Source organism: Centruroides vittatus, unplaced genomic scaffold, assembly GCF_030686945.1.
Source record: "Centruroides vittatus isolate TY-2023 unplaced genomic scaffold, ASM3068694v2 scaffold_3046, whole genome shotgun sequence".
In the NCBI taxonomy this organism is placed as follows: Eukaryota; Metazoa; Arthropoda; class Arachnida; order Scorpiones; family Buthidae; genus Centruroides; species Centruroides vittatus.
In genome coordinates this window covers 538,146-565,717 of record NW_027122699.1, presented here as the reverse complement: position 1 = coordinate 565,717, position 27,572 = coordinate 538,146, and the positions used below count along the sequence as shown (strand labels likewise).

The 27,572-nt window shown below is 32.6% G+C and overlaps 1 protein-coding gene across 3 annotated transcripts in view; it reads right to left on the bottom strand.

The window, feature by feature from the left end:
* Mtmr6 (Myotubularin related protein 6) overlaps positions 1–27,572 on the bottom strand; it is an 89,528-nt gene that overhangs the window by 22,694 nt on the left and 39,262 nt on the right. For all 3 annotated transcript variants that reach the window (XM_067285854.1, XM_067285852.1, XM_067285853.1), the window contains 4 exons: positions 25,385–25,501; positions 13,882–14,044; positions 10,646–10,803; positions 6,295–6,420 (listed from right to left, as the gene is read on the bottom strand). In XM_067285854.1, the coding sequence (XP_067141955.1) occupies positions 6,295–6,420; positions 10,646–10,803; positions 13,882–14,044; positions 25,385–25,501 (564 nt within the window). The remainder of the gene's footprint in view (positions 1–6,294; positions 6,421–10,645; positions 10,804–13,881; positions 14,045–25,384; positions 25,502–27,572) is intronic.

The window sequence follows — 27,572 nt, the reverse complement described above, 5'->3', positions numbered from 1 at the left end:
TATTTTGAATGCTCTTTCAACAAATAATCCATTTTATGGTTAAATTTTACAATTGGGACCCTTCTTTTGCCTTTAAAAGCTCATATTTTAGAATTATAGATTCCTCCATCACGATACTATCGATAGTGCGGGTGCCGCCATGTTTCTTTCTTTCACCGTCATTCCTAAATGCCTACAAACAGCAACGCACTCCCATACTAGCGGAGACACAGAGCGACCGCTATTAAAGAACGCACCCATGGAGCAGTCACCAATTATGCCGGAAAGTCCGTTGTTCGCAGCCAGTCCGTTATTCGAGGCGTATGTTATACGAGGTACCACTGTATTACACTTTACGACTGTTAACTTCAAAATATTATGTATGTTTAAAAAAATTAATAAAATTTAAGATTTTAAAATATTTTTAAAAAAATCGTTTTTTATAAATATTCCATTAATTTGTTATATACGTTACTTAGATATGTCTATTTTCTGTCAAATAAAAAAACTGCAGCTTTCTAAATCAACATAGAGAAATAATACGGCCTATAGATTATAACGCCAATAGGCATGGGGGTGGTGGCCTTTCTAAATCTAGGTCAATACACTTTTATTATTGATGATGTGTATTTGATTCTATTTACACGTTATTTACACTATTGTACTAATAGTAGACTATAATAAGCGATTATTACTTTATTATATTAATGACTATACATGTATTTCTTATGTAGTATGGAAGTACCACGATAACCAGAAGTAATTTGGTTTTTGAAAGATTTATGGCTGAATGGTTTAAAAACATGCTTATTTGTTAAATAGGATAAATATACATAAAAATTTATTAAATTCAAGCTAAAAATAGATAAGAATAATGATTTATAATTGTTTGTTTACGTTTGTAGCTGACAATGTAGCTCTGAGTTGGTATAACTTTTTCCAAGAAAGTTCCCACCCCACTAACCCAAGTCGATGCTTATTGGTTAAAGGATAGTCATTTAGCTATAATATACCAATTACAGCCCAACAGGCATGCTAACTAAGATATTATTGTAAAATGAACAAAAGATGGGTCTACCATAGACTGAACATGGAAAGGAGGAATTTTGTTAATAAATTTAAAAACACGGGGTGGTAACAAATATGTTATTTGTTGGAACAGACTTAGTCTTTGTAGGTAAAAGCCAATCAGTGCTTAAATCGCCACCAACTAGTTAATTATGAAAAAAAATTGACACTCCAACTGGAGTACTGCCCAACAGTTTAACGAAAACCAATTACTCCAATGGGAGTACCGCACAAACAACTGGTTAATGGAAATGTGCAATGAAAACCCAGAATTGTCACATTTGGACAATGGAAAATCCACAAGTTTTTCAGCATTGTTCACTGCACATGCCTAAAGTGACTGTGTGGTGTGGAATCACATCCACATTCATCATCAAACCATTCTTCTTCAAAGAAGTTATTCCTCGTGGCTCTGACATGTTCTATGATGGTCTGCTGCTATCATGATATGCTCTGCACTTTCATTTTACCCCAACTTCAATGATGACAATGATTCAGGACTTCAACATTTATGCGAGATGGTGCATCCCACATATTGGATGCAGCATACAGCAACTTTTTCACTAACATTTCACTGATGACTAGGTGATTAGACATTGGTTTCCAACTGCTTGGCTCCATGTTCACCGAATCTGAATCCAAGTGATTTCTGGCTGTGAAGCCATTTAAAGAATATGATTTATTGTGGTAATGTTGCAATACTGACAGACTTAAAGGACAGTATTGGATTGCATCATGAAGAAACAATTGTAGTCAGACATTAAACACATTGTGCACTGTCTTTGAATTTCACACCTGAACAATGGGAACACATTGTTTCATGATACAGGGGATGTTGTTCAATCTATACAGCATGTACCACATATTCCCATAAAAACAGATAACAAGAAACATAATGAAAAACCATTTTTGTTTTGCAGTGCCATTTACTCGTAGCAGACAATTTTGTAACTAAAATATTTCTTTGCAAAATCCTTTTCCATGTCTTTTGAATACATTGCATACATATTTTGGTGTCACTTAGCTTATTGGTTGGAGCTCTTCTTCTGAATAGAAGAACTTTAATTATAAATACCTGGTATATCAAACTTGTTGAAATAAGAGGGGACCCCAATCCTGAGCCTCCTCTTGTGAGTCTGAGTTCAAACTTTACCTATTATAATCAATGATTTAAAGGAAAATTGACTGAACTTTGCTAGCTTTTGTTACTTTTATTTCTTGTTAACCATTATTAATAATGCTCAGTCTATCACCCTATCCAAGCCACAGTCCAGCTGTCTTCACATGGGATGTTTTACAGATGTACTGATAGCCAGAACAGATATTCATCCACTAGTGGAAAATTTAAATCAGCTACCTATATATCCTACAGAAGGTATAGCTTATAATAAATGTATGCTATTTATACAGAAAATGAAATTATTATCTTTAATAATAAAATATTGTTAAATATTTGTAAAAAGTAAAGGGATGAATATAAGCTTAATAATTACATTTCTGATGATATAAAATTATTCTGTATCATCATCTGATAACTCAGTAGAACTGTTGGTGATGGTAATTATAATGCCGTTGATTTAATTATTGACATCCTCAACCAACTGCCACGTTTTCTTTCTTCTTCTATCACATGCTTTACATAAATTATCCAAATCTTGTGCTTGCATTTTTTTCATTTCCTTCCAGAATAAATCTTCACAAAGCTTTTAACACTACTCCAAATTAGTTTGACTGGAGTAAGCATGCAGTGATACAGTACAGGCAGTTCTACGGTTATGACGCAACCCGCTTACACCAATCCAATCTTACAATACTATTCATAATAAATCTGGTTCCTACATACAATGATGATCTGAAGTTACAACATGATATCAACATAGCGGGTGCTGATGGCATAGGTATGGGATGCAAGCTGGGACTACTTTTTGTCATTGCTGTTTGGTGCAGCTTCAGAATACAGCAAAGTAAGCAAGGAAGATTGCATCGAGTGCCATTGTGGTACATTGTTCTCGCATTAGCATGTGCTTTTGTTATATTAGTGTATAGTGCTTTGTATCTTTTTGCCCTTTATTATGGCTCCCAAGTGTAAAGTTGATCCTATTGATGGCAGTGTATCAAAGAAATAGAAAGCCATCACAATGGAAGTGAAATTAGGTATAAGATCTCCATCATAACTCAAAAACTGCCTGTATAGTGCTAGTCATTACACAGTAATTTGACAATTGGACTATATTAGCAATTTGGTATCCTTCAATCCTATATCAAACCAATTGAATCATGCAACTCTAATTATGTCGTCCTGAAGAGAGGCCTTTTATTTTAGAGCCATGTTTTTGTCTTGCTTCTCTGAACCTCTTATTGATATATTTTTCTAATTTAAAAGAATGCAACAGTATAATCATGATGGATAATGATCCATTGCTATTACACTGTCTTTTTCCAAATTTGGTAGGATACAGATTTGAAACCATTCTTTAAATAATTTATCATTAATTTCATCATGATAGTCATTGCTGTTTGTTTTGCTTTCAAAAATTATTAATGCATCTTCAATAAAACCACTTTCACTTCCTGCATGGATAACAATAGGGCAAAAACTTGAGGGAGCATATAATATGCATAGATCACAACAGATTCATAACCAAATATTCAACTCACAATTGAAGAGCATTACACACCCATTTGAAAAGATGCACAGTGATTTTTGTCTACTAGGGATGACGCTTTTTTTTAGCATAATTTTTTATCTACAAAATATAGCCAGTTAAATAATTATTGCTTCCACATTATTCTTCCCAAACACTGGATACATATTTGCAACTATCATATTTACTCAAATGTAAGATGCACTTTTTCAGGTTTTAGTATCTCAAATAATTGGGCAAGTCTTAGATTTGATGTAATATGTTATAAATAGTGACCTGTAGTATTGTGTGTCTTATTTCTCTGTCACTAATTCTATGTCATCATTTTAATGATTTTATTACAGTATTACTTGTAATAGAAAATATTTAAGAGGTCAACTTAGCTTACTCTCATTAATCTTTTACAGTAATGTTATAAATACTTGATAAAAATTCCAGTAAAAGTTGTGCAGCATTCTTTCAAGAAATGTTGAATTTCTAATGCTTCAAATGGCATTGAATATGACTGCATGTGTATATCAAATCCATTGTTAATTAGCATAATTTTAGTTCACTGAAACTGTATGTATGTAAGAATTAAAACTAATACTCAGGAACATGGCTAGAATAACATTAGCATTGATTCAGAAGAGCCTAATACACCAAGTGAACAGGTTTCTGACTTCAATACCATGGAAGACAATAATATATAATATAATTTACTTTGCAATAAATTTTGAACATTTCCGTTAAAATTTTGTCTCAAGTTGTCTTTTTAAAAATAAAAAATAAAATGAAATAAATAGGTAAGCATGTAAAAATGAGGGTGCATATTATTATTATTATGTTGAGTTTTGTGAGTTATACTCGGTTGACACTGGTGGCTGTGTACTATGCTGGGCCAGAGTCAAGGCATAGCAATCAAAACAAAACAAAAATTAAATAAGTGTGTCAGTATCTGTGTCTGTATTCAGAAATTTCCTAACAATATGGCATGTATTCAATATAGTGGCCTTCTGTAGTATGATGTATGTATTTCTATTCAATTGTAATGTTCCCAGGCTTTTGTGTAGTATGTGTGGTATCACACCTGTAGAGGAGAGAACGACAGGTACAATAAGCACCCTATCCAACCTCCACATATGCCTTATTTCCTGGGCAAGTTCCAGTACAGTACTTTCTGATTTTTTCAGTGCATGTGTTTTGTACATTGTGAGTGTTTGGAATGGATATGTCCATAATGTATGTGATTTTATTGTATTTGTCAATGAGTGTGATGTCTGGTCTGTTGTGGTAAATTGTCTTATCTGTGATTATGGTTGTGTCATAGTACAATTTGTGCGTGTTGTTTTCCAATACTGTCTGTGGAATGTATTTGTAGTATGGTTCGTGGATGTCTAATAATTTGTGTTTGTTTGCAAGCTCTTGGTGTATTATATTTGCTACTTGATTATGTCTATGTAAATTATCTGTCTGTGCCAAGAGCTTGCAACTGGAAGTGATTGTTGTATGGTTTCTGGCATGATGTGACATTTTCTGTGTGTGTCATTTGTGAGTGTTGTGTCTTTGAGTATGTGTTTTCTGTAGTTTTTAGTATTTATGACCTGATCCTGTATGGCAATCATGAATCCTTCCGTCTCCCCAAAGAGTCATCCCCGAGCTAACCTGCTGTTTGATGCAATTTTGTGAACAAAATCCTGAGCCAGGTCATAAGAATGCCTGCCATGGAGTGCCTTTCGAGACCACGATTGCTTAATGGTGTCTATGCTTTTTATATGTTGTGTTGTGTCCATATGATGCGAGTGTAAGTTTAATGGTGTGTTATTTGAGTCTGCTAGAGTTACTGCTTTATGTAATTGTGATGTTTCTTGTTTTTTGTAGAAAAACTCTCGCAGTGACTGTATTTGTTTGTAGTGAAGGTTAACTATGTCAATCAGGCCACGTCCGCCATCTTTACGTGGAAGGGTTAATCTTTCTGTGGCGGATTTAGGATGATGTTGTTTATGCTTAGTAAGTGTTGTTCTTGTTTTCCTTTGGAGTTGCTCGAGATCTGTGTGAGTCCAATGTATAACTCCAAAAGTAAGTAAGTACTGGGACAACATGTGTGTTTATTGCTTTATACTGTGTGTTTTGCATTTAACTGTATTCTGAGAATAGCATTTAACTTACTTTGGTATTCATTAAATAATCTTTGCTTTATTTGTGTATGTTCTGTTAGTTTGGCCTGTTGGAATCCTAAATACTTGTAGAACTTGCCCTCTTCCATGGATTCAATAACGTCTCCATTTCCAAGTGCAAAATCATCTTTCTTCAGGACTCGTTTTTCTATGTGAAGTGTTTTGCATTTGTCTAGGCCAAACTCCTTAGGTGTATGAATGTGTGATTTGTAGGAGTTGATGAAGTTATTTTTGTGTGGATGCATAAAGTTTTATGTCATCCATGTACAAGATGTGACAGTGTAAACTATGTTGGTTTTTCATGTCTGATATTGTAACCATATTGAGTGTTGTTTAACATGTTAGATGGGTTTATGGGTTTAGGGCTAAGCAGAAATTATTATTATTAAGGTCATTTTTAAGATTCCTAAATTAATTTAAATTTTGAAAATTTTGTTAAAACTTACCATGTTTTTGTGCAAATAAGAAAGAACCGGTAATCTACCTCGACTACGAAAACGACTGCTCCCCACTAATGTGGGTTTAGATGCTAACACAGGAACATACAAATATTTAGGATATGTGTCACAAATCTGAAAAAGAAATTAATTAAAAATTTTCTGGTATAAAATGAATTAAAGCTTTGTTTTCATTCACTGCCAAAAGCTCAAAAATATTAAAAGAATTTGAGTATTTAAAACCAATGAAAAAAGCTAAAATTTAATGTTTACTTTTAATTACATTAAACTTACATAAAGGAAAATTATTTACTTTAAGATATAAATGATGTACGTCTTAAATCTTCTTCATTTTAAAAACATTAAAAAAAAAAAAAAAACAAATTCAATTCATCACACAGGCTAATGTAAAATTAAATAATTTATTTCATGCAAACATAATATTTAATAATAAATATAATTAACAATTCTCTAATTTTGCATTTAACTTCCATTTAAATTTAACATTTTCCAATTAATAATAATCAGAGAAGATAAAACATTGACATACATAATACTGTTTTCCTAGTGTGTATACCCAGTATAGTCTATAAATTTTATAACAAATTACAAAAAAGGAAAACACATGAAAGATAACACACATTTCTTATTCAAAGTATAATCTATTGGCATGTATTTAGTGGTACACTTTAGAGTGGTCATATGATTTTCAGAGAGCAACAGTAAATTTTTCTTTACTGACTGTCTTTAATTTGTTGTTGGTTATAGTGTTTTGGATAATTTTCCAATTATCCAACTAAAATCTGTAAATTGATGTCCTTTAAGTTCCAATTTTAACAATTAAAATAGTTTTGAAGGAACAAATGTGGCAAGTAAAGGAATAATAGAGATGAGGATTATTTTTATATGAACACCTGATGTATTCTTGGAGCATTGTGAGCAGATACATTATTGTGAAATCTCAAGACAAATGAGGTAGGATGAATACATTCAATGTGCTTTGAGAGACAATCATGTACTTCTTAATGACACTCCGCATTGACTCTTCTGCTGTATATTATTTGTGAACAATTGTAAAAAAAATCAGAAAGAAACAAAGAAAGATCAACATAATTTTGATGTATGACTTTCGAAATTTTAATTTCTTTGGTCTGGGAGATGTTTTGCCAACCCATTCAGAAAGCTTTCGTGTGGTTCCAGGATCATAAGTAAAACACCAAGTCCATCATCTTCCTCCTGTAATAATTTGTCAAAGAAACTTTTTTGCATCTGCCATCACAATGATGTCCCGATAAGACATAACTTGAATTTCTCTTAGTTTAGCTGCCAAGACATGGGACAAAATAAGCACACATCTTCCTCAAAATACAAACAACAACAGTTTTGGGAATTTTCAGTCTCAGTTATCATCTGCAATGATGTGAGTGAATGTTTTCTTTTGTTAAAGTCAGAATGAGATTCCACTTTTCATGTCATCATTTATTGATTCCCTTTGGTCACAAAAATGCAAATATCACCTGAAGACATTAGACTGATTCAGAGCCTCATTATCAAATGACTTTTGTACCAATTATAGAGTTTCTGTATGAGAAAGACCAGTTTTAAAACAAAATTTAATTGCAATCTTCTGTTCAAATTTTGAATGTCACAAAATAAACAGAATTGCAAGGTTGCTCTGAATATACATTAACCACACACTACAAGTAAATAGGCAACAGTTGCTATTACTTAATTAGCATATCAGTCAATGCATTTCTATATACATTACTGTTCTGGAAAAAAATTAAGTCCTAAATTTATAGACCATCACAAAGTTTATATTTAATTTTCTGAAATTTATTTTGTTGATGTCACTTGTAGCAAAATTAAGTTAAAAATTGATTTAAATATAACAACTCAAAATTGCTATTATAGTTTTTTTTATATATTTCGTTAGTATTTTAAAAAATTTTAATATAAAACAACAGAATGTTATCATCATCATTGGTTCTCTGCTTGACAAACATCAGGTGGAACTGACAGGTCCCACAAAGTATTGTTCTCATTTTCATGAATATTTGTCTGGAAATTCCAATTCTCATTCAAACTTCTTTTTCACATCTCCAGTCTGCTGTGAGAATGCTGCAGATATATCCAGAACAGAAAACCTGTTCCAATCTCCTCCCTTTAATTACCAGCTGTCTCTCTTCCTTTCCTCCTACACTTAATACCTTTGTTTTTTGTGAATTTATTTTCATTTCATATTTTTTGCAATTTCCTCAAGCTTGCTCACTGCTTCTTTCAAATCTTCTTGGCCTTCAGCCAGTGTTGCCATATCATCTCCGTACCATAACTTAATTTTTCTTCCTCCAATATTCACACCTTCCCACATCATTTTAGCTTCGCTTATCATCCTTTCCATATACAAATTGAACAAGGTGGATGAGAGACAACAATCATGCCTGACCTCTCTGCCAATCTTCACTTCAATCTTTCCCCTTTATTCTCATAATCACACATTGTTCTCTTTACAAATTTTGTATCAATTTTCTTTTTTTAGCATTGTCATAAATTCATTCCAGCTCACTTGGTCAAATGCTTTCTCTAAATCAATAAAGCATACGCAAAATGCTTTATCCTTTTCTAAGTGTCTTTCACCAATCATTCTTACTAGTCCCAGTGTGTCTCCCATTACTCTGCTTCTTCTAAAACCAAATTGTTCTTCAAGAAATTCATCTATCCTACCTTCCAGTCTTTTATTAATCATTCTTGTATTTGCTATGTGTGAAATTAAACTTATTGTCCTAAAGTCTTCACATTTGGTAGCACCTGGTTTTTCTCTAAGGCGATCATTATTGAGCCCTAGAAGTCTTTTGGACATTCTCCTATTTCATATATCTTGTTACACAGTGAGAGCATCGTAACGAGGAACATTTCTCTTTCTTCCAGACATTTCAGGAATTCCACTGGTATCCTGTCTGCTCCAATAGCCTTATTACCAACCTTTATTTCTCTCAAAGACTTTTCTACTTCCTTTATCAGTATGGGAAGACTTTTCGTCATCATGTACTCTCTCTTCACCTGTTATATTCTATCATTTCCTGTCGTGAATAAAGATCCTTCACATTTTCACTTCACCCTGAGATAATTTCCTCTTCTATCATCAACCTGTTGTCAAGCTTAGATTCAATGCATCTCAGGTTTCCTATCCTCCTATTTAACCAGCACAAATTCTTTATTTGATCAAACATCACATCATATCTACCTTCTTCCTCCAAATGCTCAATTTTTTCACATTCACTTTTCAACCAATCCTTTCTTGTCTTGTCTGTCACTGTTCTTGGAGAGCTATTTAGTTCTCTGTAGTTTTTCCTCTCTGTTTCAGCATTTACATTTTTCTATCTCTCCTCTCATTCATTACCTGGAACATATCCTCAGTCATGCAGGGCTTTCTTCCCACTTCCCACCTTCTCACTATATCCTATAACTTCCTCTTCTGATTCTTGGATCACTTTTTTAAGATTCCTCCATATTTCCTCCAATTCTAGTCTTTCCAAGCTTGATATTTCTATTTTACTCTCTATATTCCTCTCTGTAGTAGTCTTCAGCTCTACCTTCTTCTTTTTAAGTTCATCTATATTCCATCTCTTCTTAATAGTGGATAACCTCATCCTTTTTTTAAGCATTCCTGTAGCTTAGCAATAATTAAGTTATGGTCTGAATTTATGTCCATTCCAGGATATGCATATACCTTCTTGATTCTGTTCTATCAGTATGTAATCTATCTGGAATCTCTCCCTAACACCAGGGATCTTCCATGTGTATCTTCTGACATGATTCTTGAACCATGTATTTGCTATCACCAACTCCCTATCATTACAAAAATTGATATGCATTTCACCTTTCTCATTCCTTTTTCCATAACCAAAGTCATCTGCCACGTTCCCTTCTCTTTCTTCTCCAACTACTGCATTCATATCACCCATTATTAAGATGCAGCTATTCTTCCTTTCTCTGTCCATAATGTCCTCCATTTGTGTATATATTTCTTTTACCTCCTCATCTGGGTGAGTACTTGTTGCCATGTACAGTACACTTGTATCAGTACAATGTCTCTGGTTCTACCTTGAGTCTCACCATCATTATCCTGTCACTGAATTTTTGACCTTCTTTCCAAAGACTACTGCCACATAATTCATTCCTCTGACTTTTCCAGAATATATCACTTTAACATCAACACTAAAGAATTCTCCTGACCCATATCAAGCCTCACATAAACCCTCTGCATTTCTACTTTCACATTTTCTAGCTTTCCATTTTGTAACATAGCTGTTATATATTTCATTAGTTATTAATTTACTAAGCACACAAAATATCTTACATCATAATCCTTATTAATTCTTGTTAAATGCCAATGTTCATTAGGTAAACCCATTCTAGAAAATTCTGCTTGTAAATCAAACTTATCCCAACCGGCCGATTTTGGAAAATCTTCATTTGATGCAGTATAATGAAAACAATACAAATCTTCTATATTCACTGTAAACAGAGAAAAACGAATTGCATTAAAATATTTAATTGTAATATATAGAAAGTACTAGTATACAAAATAAATTTTAAATAGTTAAAAAGGACACAAAGGCATAATAATTAGTAATATATTTTATTTAAGTAGAATCTTAACTAAAAAAAGCTTTAAAATTATTTCTGAATTAGAATCATTAACTATTGCTAAAAGTAAAACTAATGATAAAAAAATTAGTAAAATTTGCCACATTACTATAATATTACAAACAAAAACTGCTATTGTTAAGATCACCAAAGACTATATACTTAACAATTTACATATTTTTAATTTAAATTCTTATTTGTGGGTTTTGGTGATCACACACACACACGCACAAACACAGTGGCCAAACTGCAGCTTGCAAGCCCCGTGTGACTCTTCTAGACCCTTATAGCTCCTGTACAGCCTGTAAGTATAATTTCATTTTTATACACATCAACTTTATATAAACATCTATTCCTCTTTTTGTACAGTGCCTACATTCCAAAGAATACTGCATAAAAAAAAATATATAAAATATAAAATAATTTTATATGAACTGTTACAAACAAATATAAAATAAACAATTTAGTGTATGATAAGTACAAAAAAAACTGAAAACCTAACATGATAAGCTATACGTTTTAAATTAAACATGGTTCTGTCTGTTCTCAAATTGTTTGTTAACTACTAAGGACAAACAAATCAGGTTTTTTCTCCTCTTACAGAGGACAAAAGAGTGAAATAAAGAATGAAAAAATTTGAACATTCATTAATTAATAAAGCATATTAACAAATCATAATGATTTGTAGTTTTCGGTACAGTTTCTCATTTCCCGGTCTTTTGCTTGTCCTGGGATTTCGGAAAAAAGTGAACCGTTTTCTGGGATCCCGGGATAGAATTAATTATTTTTAAAATATAAAAAATATCTCGAAATCGAATGATATAATTATTTTTCATTTTTAAACGTAATTTAATTTGTTCTGCAACCTCCAAAATCATAATATTAATAATGCTATGTAAAATATATAGTAAAATTACCTTTGAATTATGTAGAAATTTCACAAATAGAAAAAAATTTAGTAAAGTTTGCTGGAAACTGCTTACTAAAAAAATGCCTTTGAATCGAGTTGACAAAGAAAAAATGAACTTAGATCAAACTTCTAACTTAGAAGGTAATTTTTGTTAAAAAAAAAAGAATACAAAAATATTATTGTAAATTTTTTATAAGGTTTTGAAAACCAAAGATGGTCAATACTCCAATCGCTCGATCTGGATATTATTTTGATAATGAAAAGTCCCGCTACCGAAAATGCCTTATCCGATTCGACGGATGCGGGTGGAATCGTCTTTAACGCATTTAACAGAAGATGGATGTTACAAGTTTTTTCACCCGTAGCATCGAAGATTTTTAGTTCATTTTTGAGACACATTGCAGTGTTTCTTTTTGCTCTCAAGTATTCTTGATTTGTCTAACTTGGTTGCTTTAATAGCAGTATCAAGCTATAGCCCAATAATTCGGCAATTGGTTTGGCTTTAATAATCGGGTTTATAAAGAAAAACTTCATACTCGCATACTTTATACTCGTCCGTATCCTTGCCCGGTTTGCACGGCCTGGCATAATGCAGTTATCGAAGCTACTGGCATAGTTAAAATTAAGACAGCATCCAAGATATTACAGGTTCTGACAAGTAAAGAATTTTCACAGTCCTGCCACAAATACACATTGATTATTGACAATCTGTGAGATGTCATAACAAGCAACAATTTAAAAGACTAATAAGCAGGCTTAAAATAAATAAATACAAATGTATTCTGACAATTTACGAGTTAATTATACAGTAGAGCATTGATTATCCGACTCAATTGGGGACTGGGGTCGGTCGGATAACTGAAAAGTCGGATAACCGAAAAGTATGAAAAAATACATTATTAGTATAGCGTATTAGGCCTGGTTTAAATACTAGCCTCCCTTTCATGGTCGAGCCAGTGCTGCCAGCTAAAACATGCAAAAATTTAACAAAAATAATATTAAAGTAGCCAAGACATAACCAAATATTGTAGCGCCACATCACTAGCAGACATTTGAATTCGCCGACTAGAACGTGGTCGGTTAATCGGGGGTCGGATAATCGACGCTCTACTGTACTTTCTATTTGCAAAATTTGCTCAACCTTAACACAAAAAAAAAAGTGAACTTATAAGAAATTTGCGGGATTTCCCAGGATATTTCCCAGGTTAAAAAAAAACAGCCGGGATCTCGTTTGAGAAACCCTAGTTTTCAGTATGTTTAAAATATTAAATTCAAAGCTGAAAATTCATGCAATGCTGGAAGTATCTCTTTTGCACTTGGTTAAACGTTAAAATGAACATTCTATATAGGAAGATTATTATTATTTTGAAATTGTAAATGCAGATAAAGTTGCCAACAAATTTCTGGTGGGGAAGAACGATTGTAGAAACCATAGCATTTACAAAACAACAATAGCACATATTTATAAACAAGAAAAGTAATTAATGAATAGCTCTGGAAGTGAAAATTAGAAATAGGTGTGGGAAGCATAATCTGCAACAATGAGATAGGCAGTTATAATATCCTGATGATAATTTGGCAGTTTGTTTGAAAGCAATAGCACACATACTTTTGAACTAAGTAATGAACCAATATATTGAAAAACACTATCTCAAAAATTTTTAACTTTGAGAAAAATTAAAACAAGTTTGATGGATTTTGAATCATTTTTGCTTTGGAATGGTTACAAAGTATAAAAATACCACTGGAGGGTAAATATTTATTCTGTAAAAATACTGAGGAAAACATGAGAAAAATAATAGCAGCTTTTGTTTTCATTTCTTTAAATAAAAGCTGAAGGGATTAAAAAATAGACAAGCTTAGAGACAGCAAAATCTAAATTCATAACAATTGTTTATGTTTTTACTAAATATAGTAACACTTGATTAATATTGGAATCATAAATTGTTTATCATTAAATTGCAAATATTAGAGAAGACAATGATAACCAATTAACTTCTGTAAATTATCTGTAGTAATTTTAAATTAATACATACATGGTTGTGACAATTGCAAGAGTGAGGTATATATATCGTGACAGTCTCTTTCTCTAGGTATAATGAAAGTAACGCATAGAAAGTTTTTGCATCGTATCTGCAAAGGACAGCCAGATGGAGTTATAGATAATTTTTGAACAGTTGCAATGTGCATATGAAGGATCTGAAAGAAAAGAAATATATTTCAAATATATATCAGATAAAATAAAAATTTAAAAGTATTGTAATAATATATAAATAAATACATTATATACACCCATATATATTATATGTATAATCCTTGCAAAAATAACATTATTTTCTCGAATTATTCTAATTTTCGAACAACGATGTTAGTTTGAATAAAATACTTTTGAAGATATATATTTTCTTCCACATACAGCTATTCAGATTTTTTTCTAATTTCTTTTCTTTGATAATTATTTGTCATTGTGAAAGCACTTTTGAAAATTATTCATCTCCTCTTCCCTGTCCCGAGATCAAACGGTACACGAAGGCTCTTTTAAATAGTCCTAAATGCTGCTACCTTATAAGCAAACATATCATCAGAATATGCAAGAATGAAAATTGGACTCTATGAATTCTGATGGAACACTTTTGTTAGCAATTGTCCTTGGTGTAGTGTAATTTGTATATCCAGAAAGTGCACCTGTGAGCAGCTTTCCTGTGACACTCAAAGATAGGCTATCCAGCATATCTAATTAAAAGGCTTGTTCTATGCTAGAATATACCAGCTGTGACATTGCAGCCTGATGACAGGCCATTTGTAATGATAACATACCATTAGGCCCTTTATTCCATCTACAAGGAAATAGCCAAATGTACTAACTCAAAAATTGACTTTAAAAGAACTTCGACAATCTTCTCAATGATTAGGAATGAAAAGGACCAAGCAAAAATGAACTACTTGCTGGGTTAATATATTATACCTATTCAAGGCCACAGACTGCATCATTCATTGGAGTACATAACACGACAGCTAGAGCCTCAAAGTAAGGATTACAGAACCCGAATACATCCTTAAAAAAACACCTCTACCCATGGTTCTTGCCACTTATTCTTTAGAAAATGATGTGCATGTGAACTTTGAGAAAACATGCTTCCTACATAATGCTATAAATCCACATCAACTAAAATAAATACTTTGAAAAATTTGAAATTTATAAGGCTTTCAAAAGGAAGACAGGCAATTAGCTGTACGAATACAGACTCAATTTCTTTAGCCTGGAGATTGTTATTCAAACTCACCTAACTCATTGTGGCAGTAATCCTGTAATAGACATGTACTAACCTACACGTTTAAACTTTAATTTAAAATATTCTGTTCCAATTTTAATTTGCTGTTCTATTTTGTATTCTCTTAATCAAACCTGAAGAAGTCTATTGTATATGAAAAAACAAATTTGTTTGCAGTGGATAGTACTTGTTTTTTGTTATTTTTTAGTAATTTTAATGTGTTCCACAGTTCTTTTGCTGTTTGGATTTAAACAAGTTTCTGACCTTGACACTACAGCAATGAGCAAAAGAACGGAAGAGGCTGTAAACTTACTTGACTCACCAGCAATCAATCAAATACATAAGGCTAATCATGCCAAGCTTCTGAGTGACAATATCAAGATATCCCTTTATGTTTCAATCAGAATGACAGTAACGTTCCATACTAGTAAAAGTATGTTGACACAAAGTTGTAATGGGATAACGTTGCGGTTGGCATGAAGCCATGCTGTTTGTTTATTTTAATTGCTTATATTCACTTGAAATATGAGAAAATAAAGATCAAAATCCTATCAAAGGGTGTAGGGTATACAGAAAAATAGATTTGAACTAAACATACCAGTGATTTCAACTTAATAAGACTGTATTATGTAGAAAGCCCTATCCACCATGTCCAGAACCTGCTGACAGCTTCCAGTTTGACTATGAAATTTGTACATAGTTTTATGTAAAATAGATTTGCCCTAAATAATGATTTTTAAAGTCAAAACTTGTCACAGCATAGACTGCACACACATTTTTTGGCAAGTAATAGGAATATTTGTCATATTTATGATTTTTTTTTAATCCATATGTAATCAATGTTCTAATCAGTCTTATGATTAAATTAGAACATCTAAATTTCTTTAAACAAATTTTAAATAATTTAAATTATTTTGAACTTAAAAACTTCAAGCCATCTGTTTTCTTGAGTCAAGACAAGAAAAATAAATTTCAGTTAAATCCTAGTACTTTTGGGCTTTCTAACCTATCTTTAATTATCAATATAGCAGTGACAGAAAATGTGACTTGGATTTTAAGTGGGAGGAGGAGGAAAGGTTTCTGGTTACATTACATTACAGGTGAGAAAAATTTTAATAAAAGATTAGAAAAGAGTTATGTATATAGTAAATACCACCTTATTTGATTGTTGAAGAATGAGGAAGGAAAGAGAAGTTACAGGTTAAAGCTAGAGTTTATGTAGTACCAACGAAGAAAAGCAAGGAGGGCAAAATGTGTTATGCAGAGGTGAAAAGTTGGAACTTGGGAGCTAGATTAAAGAAATTCAGGGATGACTGAAAGAGAGGATAGGGAAAGGGTCACCAGAGCTTTAGCTGAGACAGCATGAAGGAGAGACTGGAGCCTAGCACTTAAATGCAGAAACAAAAACTGTCAATGAAAATCAGTTTTACTGTCATAACTGACAGAAAGTTAATGAAATACAAATTTGAAAATTTTCTGAACAGAAAGCAAAACATAAAAATAACACCAATAGGAATGCTGTTTAATAATGATAACATAGACATCACATGAAACAAATGCATTTGAACTAGTGATTGGCATCCCTAGATTTGTTCCATTTATTATCTAAAAGTATTAACTGGTCAAATTAGTCTACTTACAGCAAAATGTATTATGGCTGCTCGCCTTATCTATTATTTAAAATTTACATGTTTTGATTATTTTAATTCTTGACATCTTTCCTTTGTTCTTGTCTTCCTTTTCTAGAACTTTCTATCCCTTTCTAATCCTTCTTTTGTCAATGTGGAGGGTCTGTTCTAAGAAACATTGAGAACAGTAGAGAAAACGACGACAGGCCCAAAGGGAAAAGAGAAACTGGTCATTCTTAAGCTCAGTTTCAGAGTCCTCAGTCTGAAAAGGAAAGAACAGAAGAGCGGAAAAGGTTAAGCTTCGGCGAGTACCGTGTAGCTTGATGGGATATAAATTTTATTAGTACTCCTTTCCAAACAAGAGACTTTTGATCATCACAAAGTTGAATAAGCAATGGAACTATATTTGTGATGAAAGACAGAAAATCATAAAGCCAGAAGAATTCATTGTAGACTCCATCTTGCAAGCAAGGAACAGTATCCTTCGACAAAATCCCAGGTATTTTTACTATTGATCTTTCTATCTTTATCCTTCTAATTTCTGTATCTTCTTTCCTCTTATTCAGATTGTAAGGTAGTTTTAAGGTAACATTAATTTTGGGTTACTTCTGTTATGCACAAAACGTGTTTCTTTCGTTTGGTCTGAAAATTCTGTCTGTTTCTTTTGTTTGGTCTGAAAATTCACTGGTATCCAACCTTAGTTGGAATCCTGACAAAAGATCCTGTGACATTTGTTTTGTTCTGTGTAAAAAAAGTGTATTAATTGTATCTGTTCACTATTTGTGTTTTAGTATTACACTCTGTACATTGCTTTTGTCAGTATTGTATCAACACTCAATCTTTATAGTATTTATAATCATGTAGCTATCCCTAACTTTAATCTATTTTGAAATATTTTCTCTTTGTTTTCTTTTATTACTGACAGTAGAAAAAAAAATTCAATTGACACTGCAACATTTTTCAATAGCATTTTTATCACACCGACAGCCCATATTTCAAGTTTTCACATTTCAGTTTTTGTATTTAGGTACAATACTTATCACGGTTCTCAATTTTGTGTCATTATACCCATCCATTAAAGTACAACTGTGCTTCTGCGAGATTAGAGATATACTACTATCCTGCCCCGATGCCTCGGCACATTGCAAACAAATCTTAGAATTTGCACACATACTATGTTGCTTGTCTTTCTTCCAGTTTAATAACAAAACGTATGTACAAAAACGGGGTGTCCCCATGGGGAGCCCTCTTTCGGGGGATTTATGCGAGCTAGTGATCCGGCCAGAGACTTGAACAACAAATCATCCCTTTATTTCTTTCCAACATCCTCCTATATAGGAGGTATGTTGATGACATTCTTATCATATGGAAAACAGAGCCCGACATCAACAGGTTTATTAACTCAATGAACAACCCGTATGGGCTAAATGTCAAATTGGAACAAAAAAGCAACACTTCCACACATTTCCTTGACTTGGACCTTCAAATAAAAAGATAATGGGATCACCCATAAGGTTTTTTACAAAAAAATGCAATTTACCATTGTTCATCCCCGCTATCTCAGAAGATCTGTATTCATATAAGTTCACGGCTTTTAGGGCCTTAACTAAGCGCGTGTTCACGCATAACTCAAACTATGAAGACACTTTGGCCGAGCTCAGTCATATTCAGGAAGTGGCATCACAACACGGGTACGATAGGAACTTAGTGTACAAAATAGCTCACACCTACACGGGTAAATACACGTAATAATCCAACCGCCGGGGTGGAGTCTGTGGATAGTAATACTGCAAGAAAAATCATAAGAGTACAACCACCATCTTGATACGATATACAGAGAAATTTCATCCATCACCAAAAATAAGATGGCTTATAAGAGGCCAAAGTTGGTATACAGCTTACTCTGTAATGGAAAGAACAGACTGGACATGAAAAACGTGCCGGGGGTATATGCAATCCCGCTGTGGGATGATAGATTTAATAGCAGTTTGGTCTATGTGGGTTCAACCAAACATGCTCTCCATCCATGCCTTCGGGAGCACAGGTACAACATCAACAATAAAAAAACGGAAGGAATATGGTTTGGGACTGTTATATGTGACAAATTACTGCATGCATGGAAATGGATAGTAAAACTGTTGAATTAAAAAGGGTGATTAGTGTTATAGGATGCATTTTCTTTCCAGTTCAACAAGATATCAGAGGTTTTGAGAATGAATGGGGACTAAACAGAATTCAATTATTGAAGATATCAAGTAATCACTTTTATAGTGGGATGAATAGATAATGGGAGTGATTGCGTAATCTGTCCAGCAAAGAGCGGGAGAGTTGGTTTGAAACTAAGAAAAGGGTATAGAGACATATACCTATCTACAATATGTAATGTTAAGTTCTAATTCACATTTTCTGTCACTACTATGTTGAAATATCAAAATCTGGAATATCTGAAAGTATTAAAGCTTTAACTGGACTATCCTTTCTCATTTTTATCTCCAAGAAAGCAGATTACTGCTTGTGATTGAAGAAACTGAAAAAATAAATTTATTATTATTTTACTATTTCAAAACCAAATTAGAAACTAAAAATTGCACTATTTACTTGAAGCTTCTTGTCCTTTAATTGTTTTCTTATATATATCAAACTATATGATATAAAAAACAAACATTGCACATTAAATGGAATTTATATTTGTAATGAATACATTTAGAAAAGTTTCTTCAAAGTAAAACTGATTCTTTCAAACTGTCACTTAATCTAAAGTCGTCATGCCTTTTCTTCAGATGATGTAAGCAAAGATTAACAACAAACAGTAATTACATAAGGTGTTCCATTTATAACGCAACATTAAATAATAGCAACTTCAAAAAATAATTAGCACAACAATTAAAAACATCAAATCAACTGATGACACAATAATCACTCATACCTAAATGGTTTCTAGAAATTTTCAGTGATCACTAATAACCCACTTTAGTAGTTAGTGTACAATTGTTAAGTTTTAACAACAGTGAGAGTTTAAAATGCATTTTTATAATTCCCATGAAAAAATCAAATGATATAATTTATTCTCTATAATTTATATAATATAATTTATGAGATATGTATATGGTTTTATTCAACTAGCATGACTATTATTTATTTTCTTTATTTATTGAAAATATACAGCGTAACTCACTGGTTCCCTTCACTAGTATTTTCAAAAAAACTATTGGATGTAGGATAATGGGACTAATAACAAAGTTTACAGAACAGATGGGACAATTTTTGGTGACCTTGGATGACCTTGAAAATCCAGATTTTGAGATAAAGAACAAAGTAAGGGTTTTTTTAAATTATAAGGGAGATTTTGAGCCATTATATGGATAGTATGTGACAAAATAAACATCTTTTATAATTGGTAACATTTTCTTAAACTTGATGGTGTTCCTATTGGCCAGTTTCTCCTAAACATCCGATTTCTCTTTTCCTAAAATTTTTTATGCTGAAAACTAAGTTTATCAGTTTCTTAGCAATAAAGCTTTACATGACAAACAAGTAACCATATTTATCAGGTAACCAAGAACGTTTTGTCGCTTTTCTACCGTGAAAAAGGAATGTGAACAAATGTAGAAAGAAATCAATTTATTCGTCGACAAAGTTATCCTCACATGCAATAATCTCTTCCGAAACAAGTTTATAAATATCGTTTTTGTAAAAATCACAATTTTTAAAAGTGAAAAATCTCTCTAATGTCTCTTCCACAGCCTTGCTGTGTCTGAACTGCTATTTCCATAAATGACTATCTAAACTTAAGAAGAGGTGGTAATCTGCAGAACTAATGTCAGAAGAATGAAGTGGGTGCATACGAAGTTCCCATTCAAAACTGAATCTTGTCACAGGTTACACATGCAACATATGGTCTTGCATTATCCTGTAAGAAAAGAATGTCTTTGCAGTTCACTAACATTGGTTATTTTTTTCAACTGCTTCATGAACCTCCTGTCATTGAGTACAGTAGACATCCACAGTGTCTACTAAATGATCTGACCAATTCATAGTGAACATTTTCCACTACTGTCTACTATACACACAACACCACCTTCTGTTGATGGGTACTGGGTTAGGTCTCCGGCACAGCATCCACAGATGATATCCAATGACGTAATCTCTTAAGATTTCTATACATGATCCACTTTTCATCAGTCCAGAAATGAATTCTTCGGTAACAAGTAAGCAATCCTACAGTCAATTGATGCTGCTTATTGGCAGGTGTCAGTTGATGTGATATCCATTTTCTTAGTTTGTACAGTTTCCCAAGACAATGCAAATGTACTGTACATGAATAATTTTGTCACTGATTTTGAATTTTTGTGCCAATGTCTGGCATGCTGAATCAGTTTCAATTGCGACTTTCAAATCATTGTCATCAATGACAGATGGTCGCCCCTAATGTGGAGCATCTTCAAGAAACTCATCACCCGACGCAAATCGGTTAAACCATACTGAGTGCTGCAAACATTAGCAGAACCTTCTCCAAAGCCTGGCATATTTTTGGCTGGCACAGCTTTTGTTTTGTTCTGAGTTTAAACTTATATAGAATACAAGCATGAATTATGGAGATTGGAATACTCATTTTCAAGGAACTTGATATGCTATTCAGGAATATCTTTTCAACTTCTTTGCATATCAAAAGATGCTTCAATACCTCATTTTCTACATCACCAAAATTATGTGGCTGTATGTCATAATTTTAAGTTAAAACATTCTAGTTTGTAGCTTCTGCCTTAGCTTTTAGTCTTTTCCCATTTCTGGAATCAATCTTCTCTTATTTCCACTTCAACTTGGTTGATGATTGTTGTTCTGAATGGTCCATGGGGAGAGAAAAATTCCTAAGGGACTAAAAGGGGAAAGAGTTCAGACAGGAGGCGCGGGAGAGAAGTTCGATCCTGACCATAGCAAGGGACTGAAGAGTTTCTTGAACGAGAATCCTGAAATGTCAGTTAATCATTGATAAAGAGAAACTCCATTGATTCCCACAAAAGAATACATCAAAACCCCCAGAAAAAAAAGAAGGGGCTCATAAGGAGAAATCATTGAAAATCATCAAACTCAATCATCTCCATACTAAGGAATTAACTGAGTAGGGTATCCCTTTCCTTTGCCTATTTTAATTTTCCATTTCATCTCTGTAGCTGTAAGTTAGTTTTAAGTTAGTTGTAAGTATTTTTTAGTATTTAGTCACAATTGCTAACGAAATTGTAAAACATAGGAATCTTTCTATTGTCTTTTTGGATGAGGCCATGTGTCGGATCCTTTGTTTTGTTTGCTTAGGCAGAGCTGGGCAAACACCCTAGAGTTGGCAACCCATTTCCTCCTTTTGTGTTGTCATTAATTATTAAATAAATTGTTGTTTTAATAATGTACTGTCTTAATTGTATTATATTGTCACATTCATGGCTATATGACACAAAAGTACTTTTCACTATTTTAACTCCACATATCAAGTAATTTCCATAAATGCTCTTTTAATTTGGAAAAACGACATAACTTTCTTGGTTACCTGATAGTAATGAAAGTACATGTAAAATTTATTTAAATTAGATGCTCAAAATGTCTACCCTCTTGGCACATCCGTGCTTTTCCTAGAAGAATAAATGTCAGTAATAATTTTGTAATTCACATCTACTAATCTTATTAAAACTTTCCCAAATTTTGACTTTCACATTGTATTGAACAGAAGGATATTGAAAGTAAACCATTTTCTTAATTTATCCTCAGAGGATAAAGTCTACAGCTAAGTCAGTAGAGCTATCAAGGAATGACATTGTGTCACTTTAGATAAATAAACAACTAACCTGTTATACGAAAAGACACCAACCACTGCCGAATTATCGGGCTAGAAAACAGCTATAGCAATATTAATAATTTTAAGATAATTTGGTACTAGAGTTAGGCGTTAGGCGCCATATCTTGCGAAATTTAATAATTAGAATTTTAATTAAGTAATTTAAATTTTAATTATTAAATACATAGGGGACACATTAAGTGCCCCTACGTGGGCACTTAATGTGTCCCCAGCTGGCATTGTAATGGCCGTCGATGGTCGTAGCATAAGCTTATATATACTGGAGGGGGAGATTGGACCGGAGGTCCGGGTAGCGTAATTGGCAACGCATCTGCACGGCGAGCAGAAGTTGCGGGTTCGAGTCCCGCTTCGGGCCGATTCTTTTCTTCCAGTTAGGCCTAAATTTATTTAAATTATTTAATTAAAATTCTAATTATTAAATTTAGCAAGAGATGGCACCTAACGTCTAACTCTAGTACCAAATTATCTTAAAATTATTAATATTGCTATAGCCGTTTTCTAGCCTGATAATTCGGCAGTGGTTGGTATCACTTTAGTCTAACTGCTTATTTTGGAATGTACTGTTTAACTTGCAGTTTCATTTCATATGCAGAATGTGTTGGCCATGCATCTGATCAGAACCACATTTAACTCCAAGCACTAGTGGAATATCTTCCAACAAATTTATCAAGTTTTCTTAAAAAATTATGAAATTCTCTTGCAGTTACTGTGAAGTCACAAAAATGTGTTCTTACTAAATGACAACCAAAAGCCCAGCCTCTACATTAATTAACACTCCAACAATGCTGGTTATCAACTGCCGCATCAAATGTAGGTTTGTTTTGCTCCAGTAATGAGCATTGTGAATATTAACACTACCATTGCATTTAAGAATAGCGTCATAGATAAACAACATTTTTAAAAGAAAGTAGAATTTGTAGTCAGTTTACTACTACATACTTTTTCAGCTAATCTTTGAAACATATTTCAGAAAAAATTCTCTTGTTCTGAATATTGACTGGCATAAAGATTTGTAACCTATGAATAATTTCAATGACATGAATTTAAAGACATCAGCATATCAAATGCTTCTTCATTCAAATAACTCATTTTTGTGTAAACAGAGGAAACAAGTAAATACAAGGGGCATTCAGAAAATAAAGAATGTTTGCACAAAACACTCTGCACAGGTAAATTATTGCCTGTCAAAGTCAATTTGTTCTCTAATTGTGTTAGCTTAGAATGTGTAGAGTTTCAATAATGGCAGGCTTATTGTGATTGTTTTGTCAAGGATTAAAATGTGTACAAGAATGAAAAATTCCACCAAATACAAAATGTAAAGTGTTATTCATTTTCTACATGCAAAAAAAGTTTGTCGTATAGAAATTCATAAACAAATCGGGGAAGTATATGATGATCACATTATGAAGAATTGCTTTCTTCATAATGTGATCAATGATGAAGCAAGTGTGAAAAAAATGGTGTGTAATGTTTAATCAAGAAAGATAATGTGTGACCACACTACTGCAGCCATTCAAGCTGTGATTCAGAAATTTGGCTAGGACATCCAACACACAGTGCCGACTTGGTTTCCAGTGACTTTCATCTCTTTCCCAAGCTGAAAGCATTTTTTGGTGAATCTGGAACCTTTCTGAACAGATGAGAAGTGTAAGAAGCTGCATTAAATGGCTGAAAGAATTGGTAGTAGAAATCTATTACAAAGGAATCCAAAAAACTAGTGTCGTGGTGACAATGTAGCGAAGGGACCGTTAAGGCGTGCCTCTTGATAGTCGAAATCGGCCAGGTCAGTCAATCCGATCGCATCCACAAACGGGATTGGCGTGTCGTCGAATTTCCGTTTCTCGTGCAGAGGAAAAAGTCTAAATGCCAACATCACGAATTTATTTACAGATAGTTACAACTCTATATACAGAAGCTCGTAACAATGTCGATCGTGGAGACGGTGGTCGGAGCACACGAGACGGACATCCGAACCGGAGTACGTCGACCCAAAAAAAGTGGTTAGCTTCACCTCGACGTCATGCCGGTCGGGTGCAGCATTGCCGACCGCCGCAGTAGAAAAGAAACTGGTCTTGTACTAATTACTCAATAAAACTTTCTAGAATTACTGTTCTTTTTCTTTTTTATAGCCAAATATTGTTTATTTTCTGGATGCCCCTTATACATAAAACTGAAAAAGATCACTCCAAAAAATACTTTCTCAAAGATATGGACTGTAAAAATTCTATTTCTTTTATTCAAAGCCTGCTTGTTCAACTATCTGACACAATAAGATAAAAAATGAAAACTGATAAAAACTTATTTCCGAGCAGAGAAACTTTCGGGAAAAAAGAAATCAGATTTTAAGAAGAAACCGGACACGTGGAACACCGTTAGGTTTAAGCAACTGTCATCTATTATAAAAGGTGCTTATTTTGTCATCTACTATCTATATAATAGCTAAAAAGTGCTACTTATAATTTCAAAAACCATATTTTGTTCTATCTCAGAAGCCGATTTTCAAGGTAATCCGAGGTCATTAAAAAATTGTTTCCCCGTCTGCTATATTGGTTATTAGTCCCATCATCCTGTATCCATAGTTTCCGAGATAAAAACTACTCACCACTACCAGTGAATTACCCTGTAGGCTATATACCAACTACCCGAAGTGCTTTATGAAAATCTCTATGTTTAAATCTACAAAGAAAACAACTAATTATTATATTAATTGTATGCTACTTATTCGAACCTATTGATATTTCATTTCTAATTTTATTTTAATTTACTTTAAAAAAATATTCATTGAAAAACAAACCCATAATTCTTTTCTTCCTTTGGGATCAGAAAATATTAAATGAGTTGCCGTCAGGTACAACGTTCCCACGGAAGTCTTCTTGTTATTGAAACGATCTAACATTCGAACATTTTCTACCTAGAAAACAAAAAATTTATAAATACTTTTGCATCAGTAATTTTATTAAGTTTTAAAAACAAGTTAATATTTGAATTAACAGCTTTCTTTAGCACCAAATTAAATATTTTTATACATTTTTAACAATATGATATTTATAATAATAAGATTAGATACTTTTGTATATTTTATATAGCATAAATTTATTGCAAGAAATTTGAAAGGAAGTAGCATATTACAAATTTCAAGGCAAAATAATTTTCTATAAAAAGATATATAAATATACAACAAGTCATAATTCATACACAGTTTAATATATATAACAGTATAAAATACAGGTAAAATAAATATAAAAATATTAAATGAACAAATTAATAAATAAAAAACAGACAAATAAAATCACCGAATCTCAATAATTTAAATTTAATAAAATTAATATTAATATTTTATTCTAACCAAAAAAACCTTCATTTCATTCATTAGCTAATTTGGTCTACATTATACTTTACAATATAAAAAATTTATTTATTAAAATTGAAAAGATATTCCAATAATAGATCCTTCACAGCCTCTATACACCTGTAAAAAAATCCTTCAGTCCTATGTTACAACAATAGCAGATGATGACCTATTATATTAAGCAGACATTTGTGTATTGACATAAGTAATGTATATCAGATTAACAATCAGTTTCAATCACTGTGTACTGATGCAAAAGAAGGTAAAATTGTTTTTGATTAACTCTTGTTTTGTTTGGTCTTGTATGTGTAAATACTCTACACAATTATGCTCCAACAACAATTTTCATGGAAATATAACTGCTTTTTTTGGATCATTTCTATCAAGCAAGGTGTGCATCGTGGCAAGTCTTCCTTCTAGCAAACTGTTGTGCTATTGCGCATTTCTTTTGAGAAAAACTTACATTAAGGGTTAAGGAAAAAAGAATTTTTAAGATTTGCAGTTCTAAAGCATCTTTCTGTTATTCATTTGCATAATCATTTCAAATTGTTATCACTGACTTTTAATATTATTATTAATGTTCTCTATTACATAACTAGATATTCTACAAGAAAACTTTTTGTTTTAATGTTCAAAAGATTTCCTTTGATAAAAATTAAAAATAACAAGAGTTCTTCTATATTCTTAAGAAATTCACTTTCCTATCTTTAAAATCTATTCTTGACACTAACACAAACACAGTTTGTATGTACTTACTCCAGCAGATAGCATTTAATGGAATTACAAACATTTTGGCAGAATTAAAAGGCTTTCCCAAGGAAAAAAAGCAAATGGAACGGCTTTTTTTCCCGAGGAAAGCCATAATGCCACTAAAAACGTTTGTAATTCCATTAAATGCTATCTGCTGGAGTAAATATAAACGGTGTTTGTTTTATTGTCAACTGTTCCAGCTTATTCATAAATTTAAAATTTTTTTATAACTTCGTGTCTTCTAATAGTTTATGTATTCATCCTGTTTTTTTAATAACTATTATATATCAGTACCAAACAATTCTCTTAGTTCAACATTAAAGCATTTTATACACCAAATGAATTACAGTAGAACATTCTATAACTGTTTATCTCTTCAAAAAGATGTTATTTTTAAAGTCTTGATAATAGAAAATTAACAAGCAAATATTTATTGTGACATTGTCACAATGCCGGGTTGAAATTTTTAATCATATTTTTAATTTATTTCATTTTTTAAAATATATGCTCTCCTGCTCTCCACCTCAAATTAGTAATGGCTTTCCCCTGTACTGCTACTTTTCCTTTAACAGCAGAGTCGTGGTTGGTCATCTATCTAACATTTTTCGGGGGGAAATTTTTGAATAGAAATAAACGTGACTTCTGGTTTGTATCGGTTGTTCGTATATAGTTAATTGCGGCCTCCCGCCCCTACGGTTTCGATATCCGGTCTCGTCTTTCGTCTATCTGACTCTGTTCTCGAGATTAAGGAAAAACGGATGAACGGATGTATGACAGTGGGAAGTTATAGGTCTGCAATTATTTCAAATTGCAGCCCAAAAAGTAACAGTCAAATTTTATACATTAGAAAAACCAGCCTAGCACTTTCAGGATGCAAAGAATT